The sequence below is a fragment of the Hemicordylus capensis genome, chromosome 4 (assembly GCF_027244095.1).
Source record: "Hemicordylus capensis ecotype Gifberg chromosome 4, rHemCap1.1.pri, whole genome shotgun sequence".
Lineage (NCBI taxonomy): Eukaryota > Metazoa > Chordata > Lepidosauria > Squamata > Cordylidae > Hemicordylus > Hemicordylus capensis.
In genome coordinates this window covers 47,468,218-47,490,836 of record NC_069660.1, presented here as the reverse complement: position 1 = coordinate 47,490,836, position 22,619 = coordinate 47,468,218, and the positions used below count along the sequence as shown (strand labels likewise).

Genomic DNA, 22,619 nt, shown 5'->3' with positions numbered 1-22,619 from the left:
CCTGAAGTGAGGGTCCTCTGCGATAGACCAGACTGCCTTTTAATGCCAGGCTTTTCTTTTTCAAGCTGCTTAGAAAAAGAAAGCTGGCATTAAAAAGGAGTATGGTCTATTGCAGAGGACCTCATTCAGGGCTGCTGAAGTCCTACGTTTCCAATCTCCATACAGGAAAACGTTAACAAGATATTGTTATATTTTGTGTTCTTCCTTGTGCTACCAGTGATGTTCCTGTGGGATTTGGTCAACTGCTGGCCTCCCCCCACTCCAGGTCGCTGTTGCCATTTGGGGTTTTATTAGTAAGGGATGTCCTTTGCTATGGGCAGTGGATGGAAGGATGTGGTGTTGGAGTTGGGAGAGCTTTGTCATAAATACCAGTAATGATGATGATGATGATGATGATGATGATGAATCAGATTTCTTTATTAACCAGTCATCTTGATGGCTGTGCCAAGTACAGATCTCCTCCAAGTAAGCAGACTGGAAAGCTTTGCAAATATTGTGATTTTGTTGTTATTATAGGCTTAACCAAAAAGCTTCGGGAGGGTGCAAAACTGAGTGACGGAATATATGCTTTGCATATAGATGGCCCCAGATTCAATCCCTTACTTCTCCAGTTAGAAAGATCTGAGGTGGAAGGGCTGGGGGAAATGTTCACATAAAAAGTTTTAACAAAAATATGTTGGGGTTTGTGGGGAGAGTGGGCTTAGCCTACTCCATCACGACTGCTGGCTCCATCACGGAGCCGGCGGGGGCTGAGTGGCCTCCGGAAGTTCCAGGATGCCCTGTGTGAGTGCGTGGGGCATCCTGGAGAGACCCCCAAGCCTGGGAGGCTGGGGTCTACTTGTGTGTCGCCGTGCGCCGTGGCGACACACAAGCAAAACGCCGAGGTTATTAGAGCGCTCACTCTGTTAACCTTGGCTAAGGGGAGGAGGGATTAGTGAGGTTTGCTGCTGGGACTGCGTGACTCCAATTGCAGCACATGATGGCTGAAAAGCGGGCTAGGCTCCCTTATCCCACTTTCTGGCCATCGTGAGAATCACCTCATTGTGTGTCAAAATGTTTGTGGGCTAGGAAATGTTGCAAGCATATGTATTTTTGAGACAGATAAATAAGTGCTGTAAAACCTACTTGAACTACCAGGAAAAGCAACATAATAGTAGTTTAAATAAATAAATGCAGTACATTAAGAATTTTCTAGCTTACCTATACATCTTCTAGAGATGTCCTTTCATTGCTTCTGTGCATGTATGTGATACATGCAGGTTATTTTAAAATCAGTATTAACAGCAGCACATAACCTGCAAACATTTAAAACGTCTGGATTTCAAGCATTTTTCTCAAGCCACTTGCAAATGGAAGAGCCTGACTGGGCCATGTATAAAGGGACACACTTGTCAGATGGTGAAATTTTCAGTGGGCTCAAAATTGGACTAATGTGGCTGGGGAAAAAAAGAGAAAGATATTAAAACTTCTGTCAGTAGGTTTTGGTGAAATGTATGAACTGCTGAATGAAACCTGCAGGGAACTGAAAATTACTGCAGAGATCACAGGCAGAAAAAGTGAGAGAGGTTGGTTAGTGAATGAAACTTGAAACTCCCCAGGGAGTTGTTTTGCTAGAATCACTGGGGGAGATTACAGGTCCGCGTGGGGAAAGCAGAGCAGAAGAAATATCAGATATTTCTTAGAAACCTTGTTGCTTTTGATCTTTGGCCTTGACGTTCACAACAGAGAGCGAAGGAAACATTGCTACACCCACACAGAAAGCCGTTTTGACATTTGTAAATCTAGGCAACATAAAGGCAAGTGAGCGAAATTGCACAGTGAAGCTTGGGAATAGGGAAGGTGAAAGTTCCGTATCTAGGCATGGAACTGTTGGGCTGGTGTTTAGAAATGAGTAATGAAAAGGGGTCTCGAGGTCTCTCTCTCTCTCTCTCTCTCACACACACACACACACACACACACCCTTCCTTTATTTACAAAGAGCAAGTGGGAGTGCTCAGCTCTCTTCAGAAGAATTCCAAAGTAGCTGATGCAGATGTTTAGTGGGAAGCCAAGTAAATAGTGCCTAGGCTGCACCACGGGGAGGACATGCTCAACTAACCCAATCATTAATGTCTCCAGAGAAGTGACAATATGGGCAGTAAAGAGTGCGAGAGACCCATTAATCAGACTTTGAGTAGGGCTTGATACAGCATACAGCTCTAAAGGATGTGGACAAGGTGAAGAGTAAAATATCAATTATTATTATTTATTGCTATAGCTGCATCCGTGTCCAAGGTGCTTTACTGAGTAGCATATGCCAAAAAGACAGGGCCCTGCCTGTCAGTCAATGGCAGAATCCTAATAAATATTGGCTGTATAGTGTGGAGGAGTGAGGCAAAAATGCAGGTCAGGGTTATTGTAAGAGAAGGGGTGACTGAGTCATTTATTCCCATTTGTTCCCTTTATAACTAATGGTGTGGTGAAAATTGGCAATTCCTTGTCTCGGAATAGGAGTCCTGGCAACTTGCAGTGCTCACCCCCACTCTTTGGCTCAGATTGTAAGCTGGAGAACAACTCCTTCCTCCTGACCCACCCACTCACTTGCCTCTCCTTACCTTGCTACAGCAGTGGCGGCAGCAGAATGTCTGTACACAACACACACGCACACACACACACACCCTTATTTGGCAGCAGTCGTGTCAGTGGCAAACGGGGCAAGTATGCCCCTCTCCCTTTGGTGTGTGAGTCATTGCAGCAACCCATGTACCCAGGGACATAGCTATAATTGGGTAAGGTGCAGGGGGAGGGGAACAAATTTCCCTGGGCCTCCTGTCCCCCACCCCCTGGCTAGGTGATCTCCCTCTTATGCATCCAAGATCTGGGGGGAGGCAAAGAAGGCAGGAGAGCCAGGTGCCCATCCTCACTTTTTGTCCCTAGGCCCATTATAATCTTGGTACACCCCAGCATGCCCTGAAGAAGGAAGGAGATAAGGATCCATCCTCTGTTGCTGTCACAGCCACTGGAGCCCAGTAAGGGGACCTGCTGCAGTTGGGTGAGGTTTGGAGAAGTGGAAGGAGGGATTCAGACCCTTATCACACTCCTGATGGTGTCATCGGAATTCAGAAAGGACTTGGAAATATCCAGGCTGTTTTCTGACTTTTTAGAGAAATAGCTCAGTTTGTTAATTTATGAATTAATGGGCCTAATTATGAAACAAGCTGCAGTGAGGGCATCGCTTGCTGTAATGTCCCATTCTGAGGATGAAACTAGAAATTACAGGTGGAATAAGGCTGCCACCAAAATAATTGCAGGTACTTTTCTCCTCCCTCTCCCGGTGATGTCGAGTAAGACAGAATGTATACAAAATGCATATAGGGTTTCCCCACAATCCTCAGCCAAAGTGGAGTGCAGGCAGGGAGACCAAATATCCTATTGCATGTTATATATTTCTAAGACGTAGCTGGTAGAAGAGGAGGAGATGTGAGGCCACTCTTTTCAGCAACAGCAATGTCCCCCTTATCACATCTGCTTCCAGTATGGGTTAGCAAGTCTGCTTCCAGTATGGGATAGCAAATCTATAAATTGCTGGAGCAATTTATAGTGGCTCTGAAGACAGTGTGGGGACTGTCTGTTTTCTTACAATGGCAGGTGCAACCACAAGATGAGGTTGCCATCTATTGCCTGGCTACATTGTGAAGTCATCCCTAAGGGCTGATTCATACTGTACTGGTAGTTGCATGAGAACAACTTCCTTGGGCTTCCTCCTGTGTTTCTCCAGTAATATTATGAACTAGCTTAACCCACACAGAGCATCTGCGTGTTAGTACTTGATTGCTCCCTTCACGTCCTGCAACAGCCCCCATCTCCTCAGAGAGATCTCCATCCTCACCTGAGCTGCACTCCTGCTGCTGCTCCTCCTACTCTATCAGTTGCTTCCATCCCCCTCACCTCTCTTGGTCTTTACTCCATGCCCCTCACCCCTCTTGATCATGGCTGCAACGTTGCTAGTGCCTATTGGCCAAGCTGCAGCCCCCTATTACCTGAGACCTCCTCACCTGAGCCCCGCTCCTGCTCCACCCCACAGGAGCAGCAGCCCTCAGGCCTCTGACAGACCCGGGCCCATCCCTTGCCTGCCTGCCTCCCTTCCTCCACATGACCTCAGTAGCCCCAAACAGCAGCAGTAGTTGACTGAACCCTTCCTTGCTGCTAATAGGCACTGCCCTGGCCACTCATTCCCCTCAGGTCTCTGACAGGCTCGTTCCCGTCCCTCACCTTTCCTTCTTTCTCTCTTCCCCTCCCTTCTTTTCTTCTTTCTCTCCCTCCCTCCCTCTTCTTGGGTTAACAGATCTTGTCCATCTTGTTTCCTCATCTAATTCACACAATGGCAGCCTCCTTCTCCTGAAGAGACTCTTTCCTCCCTCACAACCCCTTTGTGTGCAGACCCCTGTCTACTATCCTTTATATATAGATTCCTTTCCTCTACAATCAAGAACATTTTCCGACCAGTAACAGTTGCATTCCAGTTGACCTTAACCATCACAGGCTCCTCCTCACTATCTGCATATGGAATCCCCACTGCCCAATCACCATGGTGCCACAGGCTCTTCCTCCCTGTTTGCATATGGAATCTCCACTGCCCAATCACCACAGTGCTTCTGCTCGCAAACTCTCACAAGAGCTGCCACACATGGGATTAGCTGCAGGTACGCCTTAGAGAATTATATAGAGAGAGGAGCCATGTTGGCAGGGCCAATGACATAGCTTCTCACTGCCTAAATATTTCCTTTGCTTGAGTAACGACTGGATAGTAAGTTATTCTATTGTTAGTTTCATCCCTGTGGTGCTTGCAGCCAGAGATGCATGGGAAGAAACCTTGGGAAAGCAGCTCTTATGCCACTGTGTGTATGACTTAGCCCTTACTTTCACTACCACATGGTAATGTGTACATAGCAAGAATGTAGTGAAGTCAGCTCCACTGTGTTCACGGTCACTACTGATGTCACATTTCTCATGTAGATGCAAGTGCCTTGCAGTGAGACTGTAAGCAGTTGTAATGCAGTGTTGCCATCCCTTCCATGACATCAAGTGATAAACAGGCATGTTTATCACTTGATCAATTCAGCATGAAGTGATCAGTTAAAAATGTGAATGAGTCATCACAGATCAGACTCCACAGATAGAAAGTTCATATCATCTCACACCACCTCAAACACAATGGGTCAGTTTGGAGGATACTGTCTGCATAAGGTGGACACCAGCAACAACCACTGGAGGGATGCAGGGGTTGATATCCTCCTGCTAAATATAAGAGCATCCTCTATAATAAAACCCTTAAGTGTGATCCCGTGCTGCCCGTGTCTTTCTTGGCAGTTTTGGGCATGCGCAGAGCGCATGCCCAGAACCACCGAGAAAGATACGGGCGGCCATGTTGGCCAAATCGGCCCAAACAATTGCCGCCGCCCGACCGACTGCCCTCCCAGCTGCCCGAGTCCTCCTCACCTGCCCCCCCACATGATTAAGGGCCAAATCGGCCCAAACAATTGCGGCCGCCGCCCGCCCGCCCACCCTCCCAGCTGCCCGAGTCCTCCTCACCCCGTTAGGCCCGCGTCAGTCGGGCAATCAAAGACCATATTCTGAGAAGGAGAGAGGAGCTCGCAAACAGAGCTCTTCTCTGTGCAAAGCCTCTGCCCGAACTGGCGCTATGGACGCAAAGGACGCAACAGGCGTCCTTTGTGCCCAAAGCGCCAGTTTGGCCAGAGGCTTTGCAGAGAGAGGAGCTCTGTTTGCGAGCTCCTCTCTCCTTCTCAGAATATGGTCTTTGATCGCCCGACTGACGTGGGCCGGGGTTGAGGAGGACTCGGGCAGCTGGGAGGGCGGGAGGGCGGGCGGTGGCGGCGGCGGCCGTGGGAACTCCCAGGCAGAACTCTGGCGCTGGCCAGAGACGGAGGGAACGGGAGGTGGGGGGGGGGGACGCTAGCGCCCATTATTGTAACAGGCTAAAAAACACTAGTTATTATATAACGTGTCTGCTCTGTTAGCTGAGATGATTAAAATAAAATTTAAAAATGCCCATAAAAGCAGTAGTATTTTTAAAAGCTGTTAGAATTGATTATAGTTTTAGGTGACAACCTTCACATGTCTGAAGAATGGAATAATGAGGAAAAGGACATAAACAGTGTATATGTATGTGTGAACAAATAAATTTTATTTATTTATTATTTATCCATGTAAACCGCTTTGGAAACCTTTGTTGAAAAGCAGTATATAAATGTTGGTGTTGATGTTGTTGTTGTTGTTGAACCTGTTCTTAGTTTAGGAGCAAAAGTAGGTGATGCATATAATCACTGTATAATTGTGTAAGGAGAACAAGTATGGGATAGTGAGGGTGTCAAAATGTCAGGACTATGAAAGTAGAACCTATAAGAGGAATTTGGGGGCCTGTCTACATGTAGTTTGTTTGCTTGCTTATATTTGTATACCGCCCTTCGTCCGTGGTCCCCAGGGTGGTCAACAGCAAATTAAAAGCAGCAGATAAAGCAATAATAATAATAATAATAATAAAATGCACCATCTTCTATATATATAAAAAGCTTAGATGGTACGTGGCAAATGGTGCATGGCAAACCCCGCCCAAACAGTGCTTTACCAATCAGAGGTAACAGAGCAGGAGCACCATGGTGATTGGGCAGTGGGAATTCCATATGCAGATAGGGAAGAGGAGTCTGTGATTGTTAAGGTCAGTTGGAATGCCACTGTTCCTGGTGGGAAGATTGTAGAGGAGATAGATAGATATATAGAGATAGAGATAGAGATAGAGATAGAGATAGAGATAGATAGATAGATATGATAGTGGGCAGGGGTCTGCAAACAGAGGGTTGTGAGGGAGGAAAGAGCCCCTTCGGGAGAAGGAGGCTGCCGCTGTGCGAATTAGATGAAGAAACCAGATGAACAAGATCTGTTAACTCCGGAGGGGAAGAAAGACAGAGGGGAAGAGTGAGTGGAGAGAGAGAGACACAGAAGGGAGGGGAAGAGAGAAAGAAGGAAGGGCAAGGGATGGGCCCGGGCCTGTCAGCAGCCTGAGGGGAATGAGTGGCCGTGGTGGCAGCAAGGAAGGGCCCAGTCAACTGTCGCCCCTGCTCAGAGTTACAGAGGCCATAGCGGAGAGAGGCAGAGAGATGAGGGACGGGCCCAAGCCTGTCAGCATCCTGAGGGGAACGAGCAGCCATAGCTGTGGTGGCAGTGAGGAAGGGCCCGTTCAACTGCTGCTACTCCTGCGGGCTGGAGCAGGGTGAGGGTGGGGAGGTCTCTGGGGTTAGGGGGCTGCAGTTTGGCCAGTCAGCACCGGCAATGCTGCAGCCACGACCAAGAGGGGGGAGGGGGAGGGAAGCAATGGGATGGAGGCGCAGGAACACAGCTCAGGTGAGGGAGGAGAGATTACTGAGGAGAGGGGGCTGTGGTGGGGGGTAAGGGGAGCAATCAAGTACCAGCGTACAGATGCTCCATGTGGGTTAAGCTAGCACTTGCTTAAAACCCCAAAGTTCATTAGTTAAATCTGGGGAAAGAAACTATATGGAAGGCTACATGTGGAGGATTCTTAATTCTCCGGGATCACTGACTTCTCGCCAACCCTCGGTTCAAGTTCAGATGCTCTAGAGTCGTTGATCCAGACTTGAATGGTAATAATTAATGCTTCCTCCTTCACTTTGAACAGGTAACTGGAGAGAAGAGACCATTGACAGATCTGGGCAAAAAACCTAAAAACCAAAAGAAGAAGAAAAAGAAGGATCCCAATGAACCCCAGAAGCCAGTGTCCGCATATGCCCTTTTTTTCCGAGACACACAAGCAGCTATCAAAGGACAAAACCCCAATGCTACCTTTGGAGATGTATCAAAAATTGTTGCATCAATGTGGGACAGTTTAGGAGAAGAACAAAAACAGGTAAATTCCTTATCTATCCTACCCCTGAATATATATATTTTAGTTTTCTTGATAATTATATGCTGATTTGATTTTTAAGAATAATCCATTTGTTTCATGCAAAAACTTCCACAGGGTGATTTTTACTATGGCTTGCACAGTTCTGCAAGAATAGGAATAAATGCACTTTTTCTTTTTGACAATAAAAGCAAAAGCCTTGCCCCCAAATACCTCAGAGGCCTTGTGCCACTTGTGAATGTCAATTACCCTCTTCCTTCTGGAGTGGTGGCTTACATGTGTGAAAATGTAAGGTCTCAAATGCCAAAGATACATGCATTTTCAGTTGGGTGGGGTGTATGTGTGGGGTTTTTATTTTGTGGTTTTTGGGTTGTTGTTTTTAGAAAAACTCATTTTACGATGTATTTGTGGTAATTGAATTACTTCATTTGAAGTAATAAAATAATAAAGCTGCCAAGAGCTGCTGCAAACAGCCCCAATCACACACACAATTGGGGCTGGGAGTTAACATGGGGGCTGTATGGCTTTAGCCTTGTAAAGCCTTGTATGGCTTTAGCCTTGTAAAGCCTAGGTAAAAAAAATTGGGTAGCCCTGCTCTGCAGCAGCAGGGTGGGAGCTTGTTCTGTGACTGTACACGAGCCTCGCTACCCGGGTTTTCCCACTCCTACCCTGCTTTGGCTGGTTGTGAGAATGACCTCAATGGGTGTTTAAAGTGCCTGTGCCATCACTATGGAGAGGGTTAGGCCTGCAGAATAGCAAGGCTAAAATGGAGGACTAGGTCCACTTCCACCACCACCCCTTGCTTTGCATGGTGTATAAACATTTCTATTTCATATCTTGGTGTGACCATCTGATGAGTTCTAAACAGAAATGGAAGCTGACTTTTTGTGCTGATTCATAGGATTTAGTGGGAAAAGCTAGTGTCTCTAAAGATAAAGTGTGCCGTCGAGTTGGTGTTGACGCCTGGTGACCACAGAGCCCTGTGATTTTTCTTTGGTAGAATACAGGAGGGGTTTACCATTGCCATCTCCCGCGCAGTATGAGATGATGCCTTTGCACATCTTCCTGTATCACTGCTGCCCAATATAGGTGTTTCCCATAGTCTGGGAAACATACCAGCAGGGATTCAAACCAGAAACCTCTGGCTTGCTAGTCAAGTCATTTCCCCACTGCATCATTATACACCTTTTTGTCAAGTTTAATATAAAAGCTTTGACAAAGACTAGAAATCTATCTTTAAAATGAGATTATCCCGGAAGTCTTCTTGTTCTGCTCTCACCTCGTGCATATGGGCTGTAGCATTTCTAGGCATCTTATTGGCAATAAATCTGAAAGTCTCTAATTGTTTGGTAAATTCAGAGGCTTAGCTCTCAGAGAGCAACTACATCCTTAATGCCTACTTTATGTTTTCTGGTGGTTGCACTGAACTTAAGCCTGCTGACTATTTTTCTTTCCAGTGCTTGCAAGATTCAAATACTTCCTGACAGTTTAGATCCTCCCACTGGAATGGTTCCAAGTGGTTACATCTAGAAAAGGAGAAGCAGGTGGAGAAACCAATTTAAATTAAAATTGTGCTGGAAAATGGTTCTGCATTTTATATTGTTTTGTGTAGGCGACAAGTACCATGAATATATTTAACTTTAATGAGGCTCAAGTCTTTCTTTCTCATTCTGATGTAGTTTCTTAACTTTCTTCACTTTCATGGCTCACTTGCATTGGGGTAATGACGATTCTTCATTAGGCTTTGGCTGTGTACAGGTTATTATTTTTATACACCAAATAAGCCCCCCCCCCCGCCCCCTGCTGCTTTTCCATTGCTACCTTGGCACTAGCCCTGATTCAGCAGTGGCAGCTTGATAGCCATACAAACATAAAGAATTAGAGCGTGGTATGGGGGAGCCTTGCTGCAGAGGGTAAGTTGTTTGCCAAACTACAGCCACTTACTGTTGTCCCATGCAGTTTCAAAGGAGTGATGAAAATGACGAGCTACTTCTGGTCCAGGCAACACTATTCAGGGTGGAAGGGAAATTGACTGATTGGTTGGCTATTGGATGTATTTGAGAGGGAGAATGGGCACACAGGTGGTTTTTTTTTAAAGTGGATTTGAAGAACAAGAACACATTTTTGAATTCTCTGAGTGTTGCTGTGTGGGAACGGATACCATTTTCTCCCCCCCCCTTTTTTTTTTTTAAAGGCCAGGTATATGATGAATAGAGGATATTCACACATCCCTTACTTGCTTAAAAATAATTAGGGGGAAACACGTAAAAATGTCTTCAAGTGTGGGAGATAGAGGTGAAGTGTGTCATTACCTGTTTTCACAGGTACAGTACCATGCAAGGGGTCCCTTCAGCAGCTGTACATAGGTCGATTGCTGTAGTGCTCAGCTGCCCAGAGATTTCAGGGTACAACTTGAAGTTTCCAAGACCTGTTTGATAGGAGGGCATTGTGGAACCACAAAAATGAATATGTGTACCACAGTAATGTTCCCGGTAACAGGGATTTGCAGATGTTGTTGACTATAACTCCCATCATGCCCAACTGGCCTTTAGCTGGGGATTATGGGAGTTATAGTCAACATTTGGGAATCCCTGTTACAGGAAACATTGTACCACAGACATTGATAGCTCTACAATACAGCCTAAGTCTCTGAAAAGCGATTATTTATACACACAATTGCATATTCCCAATTTTAAAGGAGATGCATTTGGTTTCCTTTGTGTAATGATCTTGGGTCCATAAAAACAAAGGCATGAGGTCTGGCATAGAACACAACATTATTTGTAGCAAGTCTGAAGAGCAGTAACACACTAGGCCAAAACCTTCCACCTAACTGGCAAACCCATGTGACCTTAAGGCCTGTCCACAAACTTCAATTTTCTAAGAAAGTGTTGGTTTTATAAGAGAATGTCTTAAAACATAATTTATAACTATTACTACACTCTAAGGTCATTCTCACAACTATAATGGATGGGGAGGGCAGGCAGGGGGAAAGGCAGGGTTGAACCTATATTCTCCCCAGACAAGTAAGGAGCTGCTCTTCAGTGCACTATGGCATGCCCACATGAATTCATGCTGCTCCCAGAAGCACGGATCACCGGAGGCAGGGAAAACAGGTCCCGGCCTCCAGGAATCATTGGCGGATTTCCCCGTGAATAAGGTGATTAAATAGAATCTTCCTGACTAGTATTTAAATTGTGATTTAAATCATTAAAATTGAATGATTTAAATCATGATTTAAACCGATTTGATTTAAATCAAATCAACTCTGTGGGCAAATAACCCCAGCATGGCTGCAATGTATATGATTCCTCACTGCATAGGTTTTGGTCACCATGTTGTGTCTCCACAGCCCATCTTCCACACAGGAGCTGGCAGAGGTGTAGAGACCTAGCTGATCTCAAGACTGTGACAGAACTAAGAGAGAGGGTGGCTTGTAAAACGTATAGATAGAACCAAAGAGGCTATTCACACGAGCAGCCCAACCCAGGCTAGGGCAGCCCAGCCTGGGCTGGGCTACTTGTGTGGAGCGCCAGGATTGCTCCCAGTACTGGCCCTTCCACCCCCACTAGCCCAACTTTTAACTCTGGCCCTTAAGCAGAGTTGGATGGCGCGAGCATGCCTTCAACCCTAGGTTCATGATTATGTGTGTGTTCTGGCTGCATGCAGCCTGAGTTGGGAGCCTAGAGCGCCTGATTCTACAATGGAGGATACACTCAGAAAAAGTTTCCTCAGAACTGCATAAATATGTTCTGTTCACTTTTGGTTTCACTTTCTATGCCCCTCCCCTATCCCTTGCATTTATATCCAGACTACTCCTCCTTACTCAGATCTACTTCATCCCCCGAAATCCTCTATTCATTCATTGACCTTCTTTGTCTTTGCACTTTGGTTGGGGGAGAGGGAGCAAGGGCTTGTTGGGGTGTGTGTGTGTGTGTGTGTGCGCGCGCGTGTGTGCAGCAGAATAGGATTGATCAGATCTGTTATCTCTCATCCTCATATACCTCTGTTTACATGTTTATAGACTATAATTAGAGGTTCTGATTACTATTCATGAGGTTATTTATGATTTTAAAAAACCAATTTAAATTTTAAAAAATGATTTAAATTTTAAAAATCTGATTTTTTTCCAAAAATCTATTTTTATCAACCCTGCTTGCCCATGGGGAGGCCATTCCTTGTATATTGCCATGGGAAGTACTATTCCTGGTTTCAATGCACTTCCATGAGTGATGTGATAGCAGATAATTCACACAAATTTGTGAATCAGACCTTTTAAGAACATCAGAACAGCCTTGCTGGATCAGACCCAAGGCCTATCTAGTCCAGCATCCTGTTTCACACAGTAGCCCACCAGATGCCTCTAAGAAGCCCACAGGCAAAAGGTAAGGGCATGCCCTCTCTCTTTCTGTTGCTCCCCTGCAACTGGTATTTAGAGGCATCTTGCCTCTGAGGCTGCACCAACTAGTAGCCATTGATAGACCTATCCTCTGTGAATTTTTCCAAGCCCCTTATAAAGCTATCCAAGCAAGTGGCCATCACTACATCCCGTGGCAGAGAATTCCATAGATTAATTATGTGCTGTGTGAAAAAGTACTTCCTTTTGTTGATTCTAAATTTCCTAACCTTCTCTTTCATGGGATGACCCCTGGTTCTAGTGCTGAGAGAGGGAGAAATTTTTCACTTTTCTACACCTCTATCTTGTCTCCCCATAGCCCAAACTAAAAAGCCCCAGATGCTGAAGTCTTGCCTCATAAGGAAGGTGCTCCAGGCCTTGAATCATCTTGGTTGCACTCTTCTGAACCTTTTTCAGGTCTACAATGTCCTCCTTAATACAATAACCAGAACTGTACACAGTACTCCAAATGCGGTCACAACATATATATGTATAAGGGCATTATAATATTAGCATTTTTATTTTCAGTTTCCTTCCTAATGTTTCCTTGCATGGAATTTGCCTTTTCCACAGCTTTTTCCACACTGAGTCAACACTTTGAACGAGCTGTCCACCATGACCCAAGATCTCCCTCCTGGTCAGTCACCGACAGCTGAGACCCCATCAGTGTGCATATATGTGAAGCTGGAGTTTTTTGTCCCAATATGTATCACTTTACACTTGTTTACATTGAATCACATTTGCCATTTTGTTGCCCACTCCCCCAGTTTGGAGAGATCGAAGAGATCCTTTTGGAGCTCTTCACAATCTGTTTTGGATTTCACTACCCTAAATAGTTTAGTGTCCTCTGCAAATTTGGCCACTTTGCTTCTTATCACAATTTCTGGATCATTTATGAACAAGTGAAAGAGCACTGGTCCCAGTACAGATCTCTGGGGAACCCCCTTATCCCATGATTGCTAAGTTGACTCAAGAGCCTCTGGTGGGGAACTTTGTCAAAAGCTTTTTGGAAGTCCAAGTATACTATGTCAACTGGATCACCTTTATCCACATGCCTGTTGACACTCTCAAAGAACTCCAAAAGGTTAGTGAGGCAAGACATGCCCTTGCAGAAGCCATGCTGGTTCTCCTTCAGCAAGGCTTGTTCTTCTATATGTTTAACAGTTTTGTCCTTAAGTATGCTTTCCATCAATTTTCTGGCACAGAAGTTAAACTAACCTGCCTGTAATTTCCCAGATTCCCCCTGGATTAATTTTTGAAAATCGGAGTTACATTAGCTACTTTCCAGTCCTCTGGAACAGACCCTGATTGTAGGGACAAGTTACATATTTTTGCTAGGAGATTGGCAATTTCACATTCGAGTTCCTTCAGAATTCTTGGGTGGATGCCATATGGCCCTGGTGATTTGTTAATTTTTAGTTTTTCAAGAGTTTAGAACATCCTCTTTCATCACTGCAAATTTGCCCAGTTCTTCAGCCTGAGAAGCTCAGTTCCAGAGCAGGAATATGGTCAGTATCCTCCGCCATGAAGACAGATGCAAAAAACTCATTCAGTTTCTCTACGATCTCCTTATCTTCCTTTATAATCGCTTTCACGTCCTCATCATGTAAGGGGCCAACCACCTCCCTGGCAGGTTTTCTGCTTCTGATATACTGTATTTAAAGAACTTATTGTTATTCCCCTTGACACTCTTGGCTATATGCTCCTCAAACTCTCTCTTTGCATCCCTTATTGTGCCCTTCCATTTCTTTTCCAATAGTTTAGGTTCCTTTCTGTTCTCTTCATTTGGGCACGACTTCCATTTTCTGGAGGAAGTCTTCTTTCCTTTTATAGCTTCTCTGACTCTACTTGTTAGCCATGCTGGTGTCCTCCTGAACTTGGTGGTACCTTTCCTCCTACACTCCAACTGAGCTTCTGTTATTGTGGTTTTAAATAAGCTCCATGCTTTCTGAAGTGATTTGACCCTCCTGACTTTCCCTTTCTTGTATCATTTATTACTATCCTTTGCAGATTGCTCCGACTAGAGTAGTGTATAATGATGTATATCATATCCATGTGCTGGGAATGAAAACAATGTAATTCTCATATAGCTTGCAGGAGAACTAGATGTTTCTCCTGCTAGGTGAATTGACTCATCATATCTTCTTCTCAACCACAGACTTCAATCAACACTCTTCAACTGAACTTTACTTTATCTTCTTGATTTACAATGTAGGCGTAAATAGGAGGGATTTCCGGTGAGTTGGGGCAGCTGAGACCTGCGGAGCATCTCAGATTGCTTAAAGTGAAACTGCTCTCTGGTTTATTTTGGTTCTCTAGGCCAGCTGAAAGTGAGGTTTATGTGATGGAAACATGGCTCCAGTTCTTGATTTAACAAGGAGCACAAGATGAGGTCTAACTGTTGTTTGGTTCATGGGTCACTTCTGCTAACATCTTTCTTTCACAATATACCAATAGCCTTTGTTAAGTTTGCCCATATGCTTTATAAGGTGTTTATTTTCCTTTTTCTACTTAAATCATTTTTTCCTTTGTCTTGTTTATGTAAACACAAACTTCCTGGAGTTTTTTCCTCCTCCATCTGCATGTATTTGTCTTACTATTACCTCTCTCAGTTGTGGTTCACATAGCAGGGAAGTAATATATATGACTATGATTTTCTCAGAGTTGTGAGTTATTCTTGTTTCCTTCTTGTGTGATCTCTCTCTTTCTCTCTCTCTGTAAATTAATTTTTATTTAATTATTTTGAGAGAGGGAGGGAGGGAGAGAGAGAGATGCCTTATACTGAGTCAGCACTCTGATTGGCAGCAGCTGTCAAAGGACTCGGGTTCAGCTCTCTTCCACAATGCCTTTTGCAACATACAAACATTGAAGGACCTAGTTTGATGGGCTAGCAGTTGTACAAGTCCTGTTAAATTATCATGGAACTGCAGTTATTTTATTTTATTTATGAAAGTTGTTTACATGGCAAAATCAATGAGAGAGTGGTTCCCTAACTTCCCTGTCCCAAAAGGTCTCATATGCTAAGGAAAGACTCTCTGTGCTGTAGCATTTAGAAATCTGCCTTTTTTCAAAGACAGAAAAGGACAAGTAATAGCAATCCAGTGCTTGAAACAGCTAGGCTCGGAAGTCCGTTCATATCAGCAAACTTTTCATCAGTGCATCTTTTTTAAATTTATTTTTTGGCACACCAATCCTTTGAGCAGCCTTCCCCAATTTCACTCTAAACTGGACCATTATGCACACTGGCCAGTATCTTGCACACATGCTGACCAAGGAAAAACCTCATAAAGTTCTCTTTCCCTCTGCAGCCACAATTAGTGGATAGCACATCCTGGCCTTCCATTTTACAAAGGAAGGACTAATATTGACAGCCCTCAAGGCAAGAGTCTAATATCTTCCTACAGCTGGCTGGCTGGCAGTTATTAATTTGATGGACACTTAACCTGGCATTGCTACAAGCTGAAATGAGATGCCATCCATTTGGCAAGTGCCTCAGTCAGCACACAGGGGGTTAACCCTCTGTTCTTTGGGCGGCTAAGTGGTTGTATACACTTGCAGTATCGTAAATGGAAACATTTGTGTGCCTTTGAACAGGTGCTGCTGCTCCCACAAAGCAAATTTGCTTTCCTCCCATTGATGAAGTAAGCAAAAATAAAGGTTGCTTGTTTCTCATTGCAACTTTATTTTTTTTTCTTAATTTTTGCTCACACTAACTGGAAGGTAAACAAAGAGAGGAAAGTCTTGTTTTCTTTCTAATGCAAAAAAAAAAAAAAAGAATCTAACACAAAAAATAGAAAGAAAAGAATCTAATGTACAGCTATGTTTGATGTAGATCCTGCTGTCATTTGTCTGCATTTTATTCAGGCCCCACCACCCATATTTTTGTTTGTCAGTTATTCCTTCTGTCATATTGTTTCTTTTTCTTCTTCCCTTCCCAGCCTCTTCACAATGAATCTTCATTTTCTTGCTGACACACTTATATCTAAATTCCTCATTTCCTGCCTTTTTTATTTATATCTGTTGCTTGGTGATTTGATCATGCTGTGGAATACAGGATTAGCAATCTCCCCGTCCTTGGGTTTTCATCAAGGACACCTGTTCTGCAAGTTGCACAATTTCCTTCCGCGCCTTAACCCTTTCGAGTACTGGTCTTGATGTGCACAAATGCGGGGCGGGGGGAGCCTACACTTTAAATGCCTCCATCACTGTGCTTTAGAGTACATTATAATCTTCATTCTTTACCAGCTGGCATAGCCTTTCCTAAGAGGCTTACACAGGAATCTAAAGAATGTGCCAGTAAAGAAAAAAAATTAATATTACTCTTTGAACCTTGCAGATAGTTTAGCAGCTGTTCCTGTAGAGATAGTTTGTATTTGACTAAAAAATAAAATGCTAATTCAGCTGTTATCATCTGGTGAAGTACCTGCCCCTGGTAATCTGCCTTCAGCTCTCAGCTTCCCCCTTTAGAAGCTCACAGAATGCCTTGCCACAATGTGAATTTCTCTGCCTTTAAACAAATCTGCCCCTAAATTTACAATGATACTAAGTAGGCTGATTTGACATTAGCCGTAGAAGATCTTAATTCTAGATCGAAATAAAATCCTCTAATCAGGCAAAAAAGGCTTTGCCCTGCTATAGGCAGTGGGGTGGGGGCGAATGGTAAGCCTACTGTCTAAGCAAAATCAAGAGGTTTAAATTTGGTTAGCATTAGCACCATCTAGAGGAACTGGGGTTATCCAAACATATACCAAGAAACTAACTGTCTGGACTAGCATGGTTTCAGTGTACAGCAATAACTGCAGTTCTCTCCACCGTTACAAATTGATTCATGCCACTGATTTTAGATTAGTTGTGATCTACGGTACAACACAGCACACACGCACCATATTTCAGCTTTACTTTATTTTTAGCATTTTGCATTTTCCTCTTTGCAGTGAACTCCCAGACTGCTGCTTGAATTCTCCGTTGCCTTTTGACTCTAGGTTCTGGCTATGTGGTTCATCCACCAACATGGGACCATAGATCTCATGGTACAAGAACACTGTTCGTTTGCATAAGGTCTTCGGTTCAGTCTTGAACATCTCCAATTAAGAGTATCCATGGTAGCAAGGCTGGGAAGAGCAATGCCCCCAAGTCTCTGTCTGCCTTTTTTTAATGTGTGGTAACACCTGAGCCCTGTTCAGACATGTATTGTTTACAGATGTTTGTGCACTTGTACATGTTTTTGGGTGAATGACTGTATTTGCATTCATTTAAAAACTGATCCTGCATCTAGGCCCCTCAAATGCATGAAACAGATGAGTATACTGCTGTGCCTATGACCAACATGGCATGTGAAATAATTGTACCTGAGTACACTGTACTTGCTATGCAAGTATTGAACGTAACATGTAAAAAGGGCTCTGGATGTGATGTTATGATTCTCCTTAATGCCTTCTGCCAAGTGACAGGCGTCGCCTGCTCTGAGACCTGTTTCTCAAGGACTTTGCAAAATTTCAGGCCAGTATTCAGCTGAAGTGGACTGCATCAGCCCAATTTAATATAAGTTATTTAATTTTGGTCTATGACCGTAAATAACCATGAAAATGAAATATAAGTTATTTGCTGGCTAGTTGAGGTTTCGTTAGCCCAAATTGGTCCCTTTTGGCTTTGGTAGCCCTCCTCCCAACTCCTTTACTTACCAGGAGGAGATAAGCACATCTGTCAGCAACCAGTAGGTAAAGAGGTTGGGGGTGGGGAGCTCAGGGGGAGTACTGCCAAAGTGGGCACCGAAGTGGTTCAGGCTGATTCAAATCACTTTGCTGTCTTCAGCCCTTAATTGAACCGGGGCCTGCACCAAAGAAGCCCCCATCCTATTAGAGGAATGATCCATGTTATCCACCTGATAATTGCCCTGCAAAACATGGAGAGAGATAGGGATGTGCAAATCAGCTCAAAATTGAGCTGGTTCACACTCAAACCAGTTCAGTTAGAGGATTCAGTCTTGGATTGAACCAGGCCTGGTTCGGTCCAAGGTTGGACTGAACTCGGGCTGGTTCAGGCCTCGCCACCCAAATTTGTTTTTTAAAAGATTGACATACTGCTGGCGAGAGCTTTGGCGGCCTCGGGTGTGTATGTGCTGTGGCAGTCATGGAGAGGTCTCTGGTGACCTCCCTCCCCCTGAGTCTCCACAGGCTGGTTTGACCCACTTAGGGGTCTTTGGCCTCATTTGCATGCACACAGCAGCCCCCCTTTTTTAAAACTGCTGCACATGCATGCAGGCCATTTGTGTGACCAGCCCGGATCACGCAAATGGTCTACATGCACAAACAGGGCCCAAACAGTCAGGGGAGACTTGGGGGGAGGCTGGGAGGGGGAGCCGTCAGAGCACGCACCCCCCCCCCAAGCCATTGAAGCTCTCAGTGGCAATAAGTCAGTCTTTTTAAAAAACAAATTTTGACAGCACTCGCCACCCTCGAACTCCCCCCCCCCTTTGACTGAGCAAAACTGAACATGCCCTGTCCAAATCTGGTTCGGAGTCAAACCAAATCAGGCAAACCAGTTTTGTGCACACCCCGAGAGAGAGATGCAAACCATCTGGAATAGCAAGTGTACCATGTCTCCTCTGCCTTTTCCATCTTCTAAATTTGTGGCATTTCCTCTAGCCTGACCAGAGTCCAATGCTGATGAGGGGGAAGCAGTAAGGTCAGAAGGTCTAGCCCTGGAATCAGGCCTGGAGGCAAGGCTAGACACAAGGCTGCAGTCTGAGCATGAAACCTTGGAGCTGGGGACCCCAGAGGCAGTTCCACCTGAATCTGAGCCCTCAAAGAACTGGCCCGTCCCATGCTGAGAACCTCACACTCCTCCGAGCCTGCAAACCAGTGCCAGCAGTGGGCAAAGAGATATATGATAGAGTAAACAGGGAGAGTGAAATGCCAGGCCAAAGGGCTGCCGCTTTTAAGTATCTCCACTCTAACCAGGGAAGTGGTGTCTAGGAAGCATAGTCTGAGCCTCTGGCCCTTGTTGGAGAAAATTGTTCACTTGAATCTCTCCATGGATCTGCAGCTCTGACCTGCCTTACTGCCTGTCAGATGCCCTGTCAGACCTTTTCCCACTTGCAGGATAGGACAGAACAGCTAGCAACATCTGGACATGGACTGGGCAAATAATCAATTCAGTCTCCTTATCTATCTTGCTTTCCAACTCCCTTTTGCAGCTGCTGGAATAGAGGAAGAAGGGATCAAGCAACAGGGTAACTTCCTCTCAGCTCTGTCCCTGGCTTTTCCCTTTTCACAAGAAACAGACTGTCCCAAATTCCCCCCGACTAGTGATTGATTGATTGATTGATTAAGTACCATCAAGTTGGTGTCGACTCTTAGTGACCACATAGCTAGTCTAGTAGGCTGCTCTTATTTCAGACCTTCCTATCCCAATAGTTAAAAGATGGAAGTGCTTTGGCAAGGACAACATGGCTGACATGAGTCGAGATGGCTGACCTCGTACTCACTTTCAGGGTTCAGTGGAGCCAGAGTTCACACATTTTAGCTGGCCTTGATAGTAGAGGCTAAATGTGTGGTCACCAGGACCCTGCTCCTCCCCATCAGTGCAATTCTTAACTTGTTTACTTGGAAGTAAGCCCCACTGTGCAATAGGATTGCAGCTTTAGTCTCCAGGCAAGATCTGGATGCCTCCTCCATCTCCAAGTTGGAAAAGCAGCTGATGGGCTCTAGAGTTGTGAAGACAATTCTTGCCCCCTCCAAACTTCTACTTCCAAACTTGACTGCTGAGAGGGAAATGGGAGGTGCTTTTGATGCTGAACAGGTGAAGGCAGCCCTAACTACTATCTCTGAAGCTAGAGAGAAAGTCTGGGATTTTTTTGGTCCCTGAATGAGCAAGGCATTCAGGGCACCCTGCCTGTCCAGTACCAGAAGAACCAACGTCAGGCTTCCCCAGAAGCTTGGAGCTGGAGTAGTGGGCAGGGAACTTCACTATAGTAAACTCTGCCCTCCAAAATGCAACACAGTGGTGGAGAGGATCCAGCCATATCTCCAGCCCTGAGCCATTTTTGGAAGGGCAGTATAGAAATCGAATGAAGGAATGAAGGAATGAATGAATGAAAAGCAGGCATGGCAGATGAAAAGTTCTCCAGTACGGGGACTAAACTGGCAGGTCTCTGCTACTCCCTCTTGAGATGAGTGGGGTTGAGCAACTTAAGAGGAATGCATGTTTATTGCTTTTCACGGAATTTTAGTGCCTAGTGCATGATAGCTGGTAGAAAAGTGTTGCTGATGAGATATGATATCACCCATCCATTTGTTTTTTTGAAGTATAGTGGTATATTAATATTTGTTGTAATAGTAGGAAGCAAGAGTACTGCTGGCCTGACTGGTGGTTTCACAAGTGGCATCCCTGCGGTTTCTCTCGTTCACCACAAGGAGGAGAAACCATGAGGATGCCACCGGCCCAACTGCTGGTTGGACCAGCAGCAGTGCTGCCTCCAGGTAACCACCACTGTTAACCAAGACTGCTGAGGTTTTTTTAATATGGTGGTGCCAGGTCTTGGCCTGGTTGCAAGTGGTGGAGTCCTATTGCAGGGGAGGCAGATAAGGATCAAAGGGGCCAGTGGGGCAGACATGGGGTCAAGAGTCGAACTGGGGAGATGAGGATCAGAACAGCAGAGGCAGAAGATGTAGTCAAAGTCAAGTGGGGGCAGAATACCAAGAGAGGCAAGACAAATCTGTGCTGTTGATCAGACTGAGGAACCAAGCCTGAAGCAACTAATAGATGTGAACATGCAAACTCCTATTGGTTCCTCAGTCCACCCACACTGATCTCCCAGCCATTGTATGGATGGCACAGTGCAGTAAGAAAGAGCAGACTGATAACTCCATCTGCCTGGGAGCTGTTGTGATGGTGTTCAGAATAAGGTGCATAAAACATGCTGTCAGAGTCCCAGTTTGAGACCTCCAGCATCTTTCAAGTAGCCACTACATGTTCAGTGAAAGCTCTTGTAAGATGAAAGAAGAATCTCAATATGAGAAGCCCAGGTAGCTTTGTATTTTTCTGTTATATTATAAAGCATCACTCCACTCAAAACAGGTGGGCTGGAATCCAAAGTTTGCCAATAACAGCTACTCCTGTCATTCAGCATGTACACTTGACACACTGCAGTTCTGTGGGCGTCAGTGTGGTTTGGAATAATTGTCTTGTCTAATTAACTGGTTATCAAAACCGAACATTTCATTATGGCACAATTACCAGTTTCTTTGCTGATATACAGAGGAGTGAGGATTGTGACTCTGACATATACTTCTATCCACTCCATTTTCTCCCCCCCTTCCACATAATCAGTAACATACATGCTTCTCTCCCATCTTTCCCAACACCCACCCAGTTCCCTAATGACTAATGAATGCTCCTGCTGACGAATAAGAAAATAAACCCATAGGCATGGCAGATTATTTAGAAAAACATGTAGAGTATTTTTAAAAATCTTTAAATCTGATAAATGACTGAAATTAATATCTCTGGGGGAATAGATGATTAAATTAGGAAAAGGGCCAATTCTGGCAGTATTTAAATGAACTTTGTTGCAAAGCTGCTTTCCACGCAGATGGCTTTTAAGCTGCCCCTCTATGAACTGCTGTTCACATTTTGCTCTCTAGATGTCAGAGTGTCAAGTAGGGTTTTATTTACATACTGCTCATTACGGTCAATAAGGCCAAGTGGACACTATAATAAGTAGGGTTTCTAAATATGGCGGCAGGTAAATCGCGTTAATACATACTGTGCTAAGTGTTATGTGAGTGGAGGCCATTCACATATGTGCAAAGACACACGGTAGAGAATATCAACAATAGCACTTGTTTGAATTTGCCATTCTGATCTTGCCAGAGAGGAGGGCAAAACTTGCAATTGATTTGAGTTGTCTTGAGTTTAGCACACGTACACACACAAAAAACTTTTTCTCTCCTGGACAAAGAAAGGAAAATGAAGTGGCTAGCCATATTTACAGTAGATAATCAAAAAGGAAGCATGAGAGGTTAACACTTTTACCTGGGGCAGGAACACAAACATTTGTCATTTTACTGTCAGCCAGTTAAATAAAGGTTGTTTTAGATCAAATATCTGCTGAAAGTTCTGGATTAGACTGAAGAGCTCCTTCTGCAAAGTGAGAAGGCAGACCTTCCTTATATATCTTACTAGCCCCCTGAGCTCAGCATTTCCCCTGACGTTTATATCCTCAGAAGGTAAGGTAAGACAGGAAGATGGGAAGCAGAATGGTGAGAAAGTTCCCAGAAGAACCTCTTTTCAAGTTCTCATTCATTT

General features: G+C 44.6%; 1 protein-coding gene across 9 annotated transcripts in view; it reads left to right on the top strand.

The window, feature by feature from the left end:
* TOX2 (TOX high mobility group box family member 2) overlaps positions 1-22,619 on the top strand; it is a 349,869-nt gene that overhangs the window by 288,837 nt on the left and 38,413 nt on the right. For all 9 annotated transcript variants that reach the window (XM_053244055.1, XM_053244052.1, XM_053244053.1 and 6 more), the window contains one exon: positions 7,691-7,918. In XM_053244055.1, the coding sequence (XP_053100030.1) occupies positions 7,691-7,918 (228 nt within the window). The remainder of the gene's footprint in view (positions 1-7,690; positions 7,919-22,619) is intronic.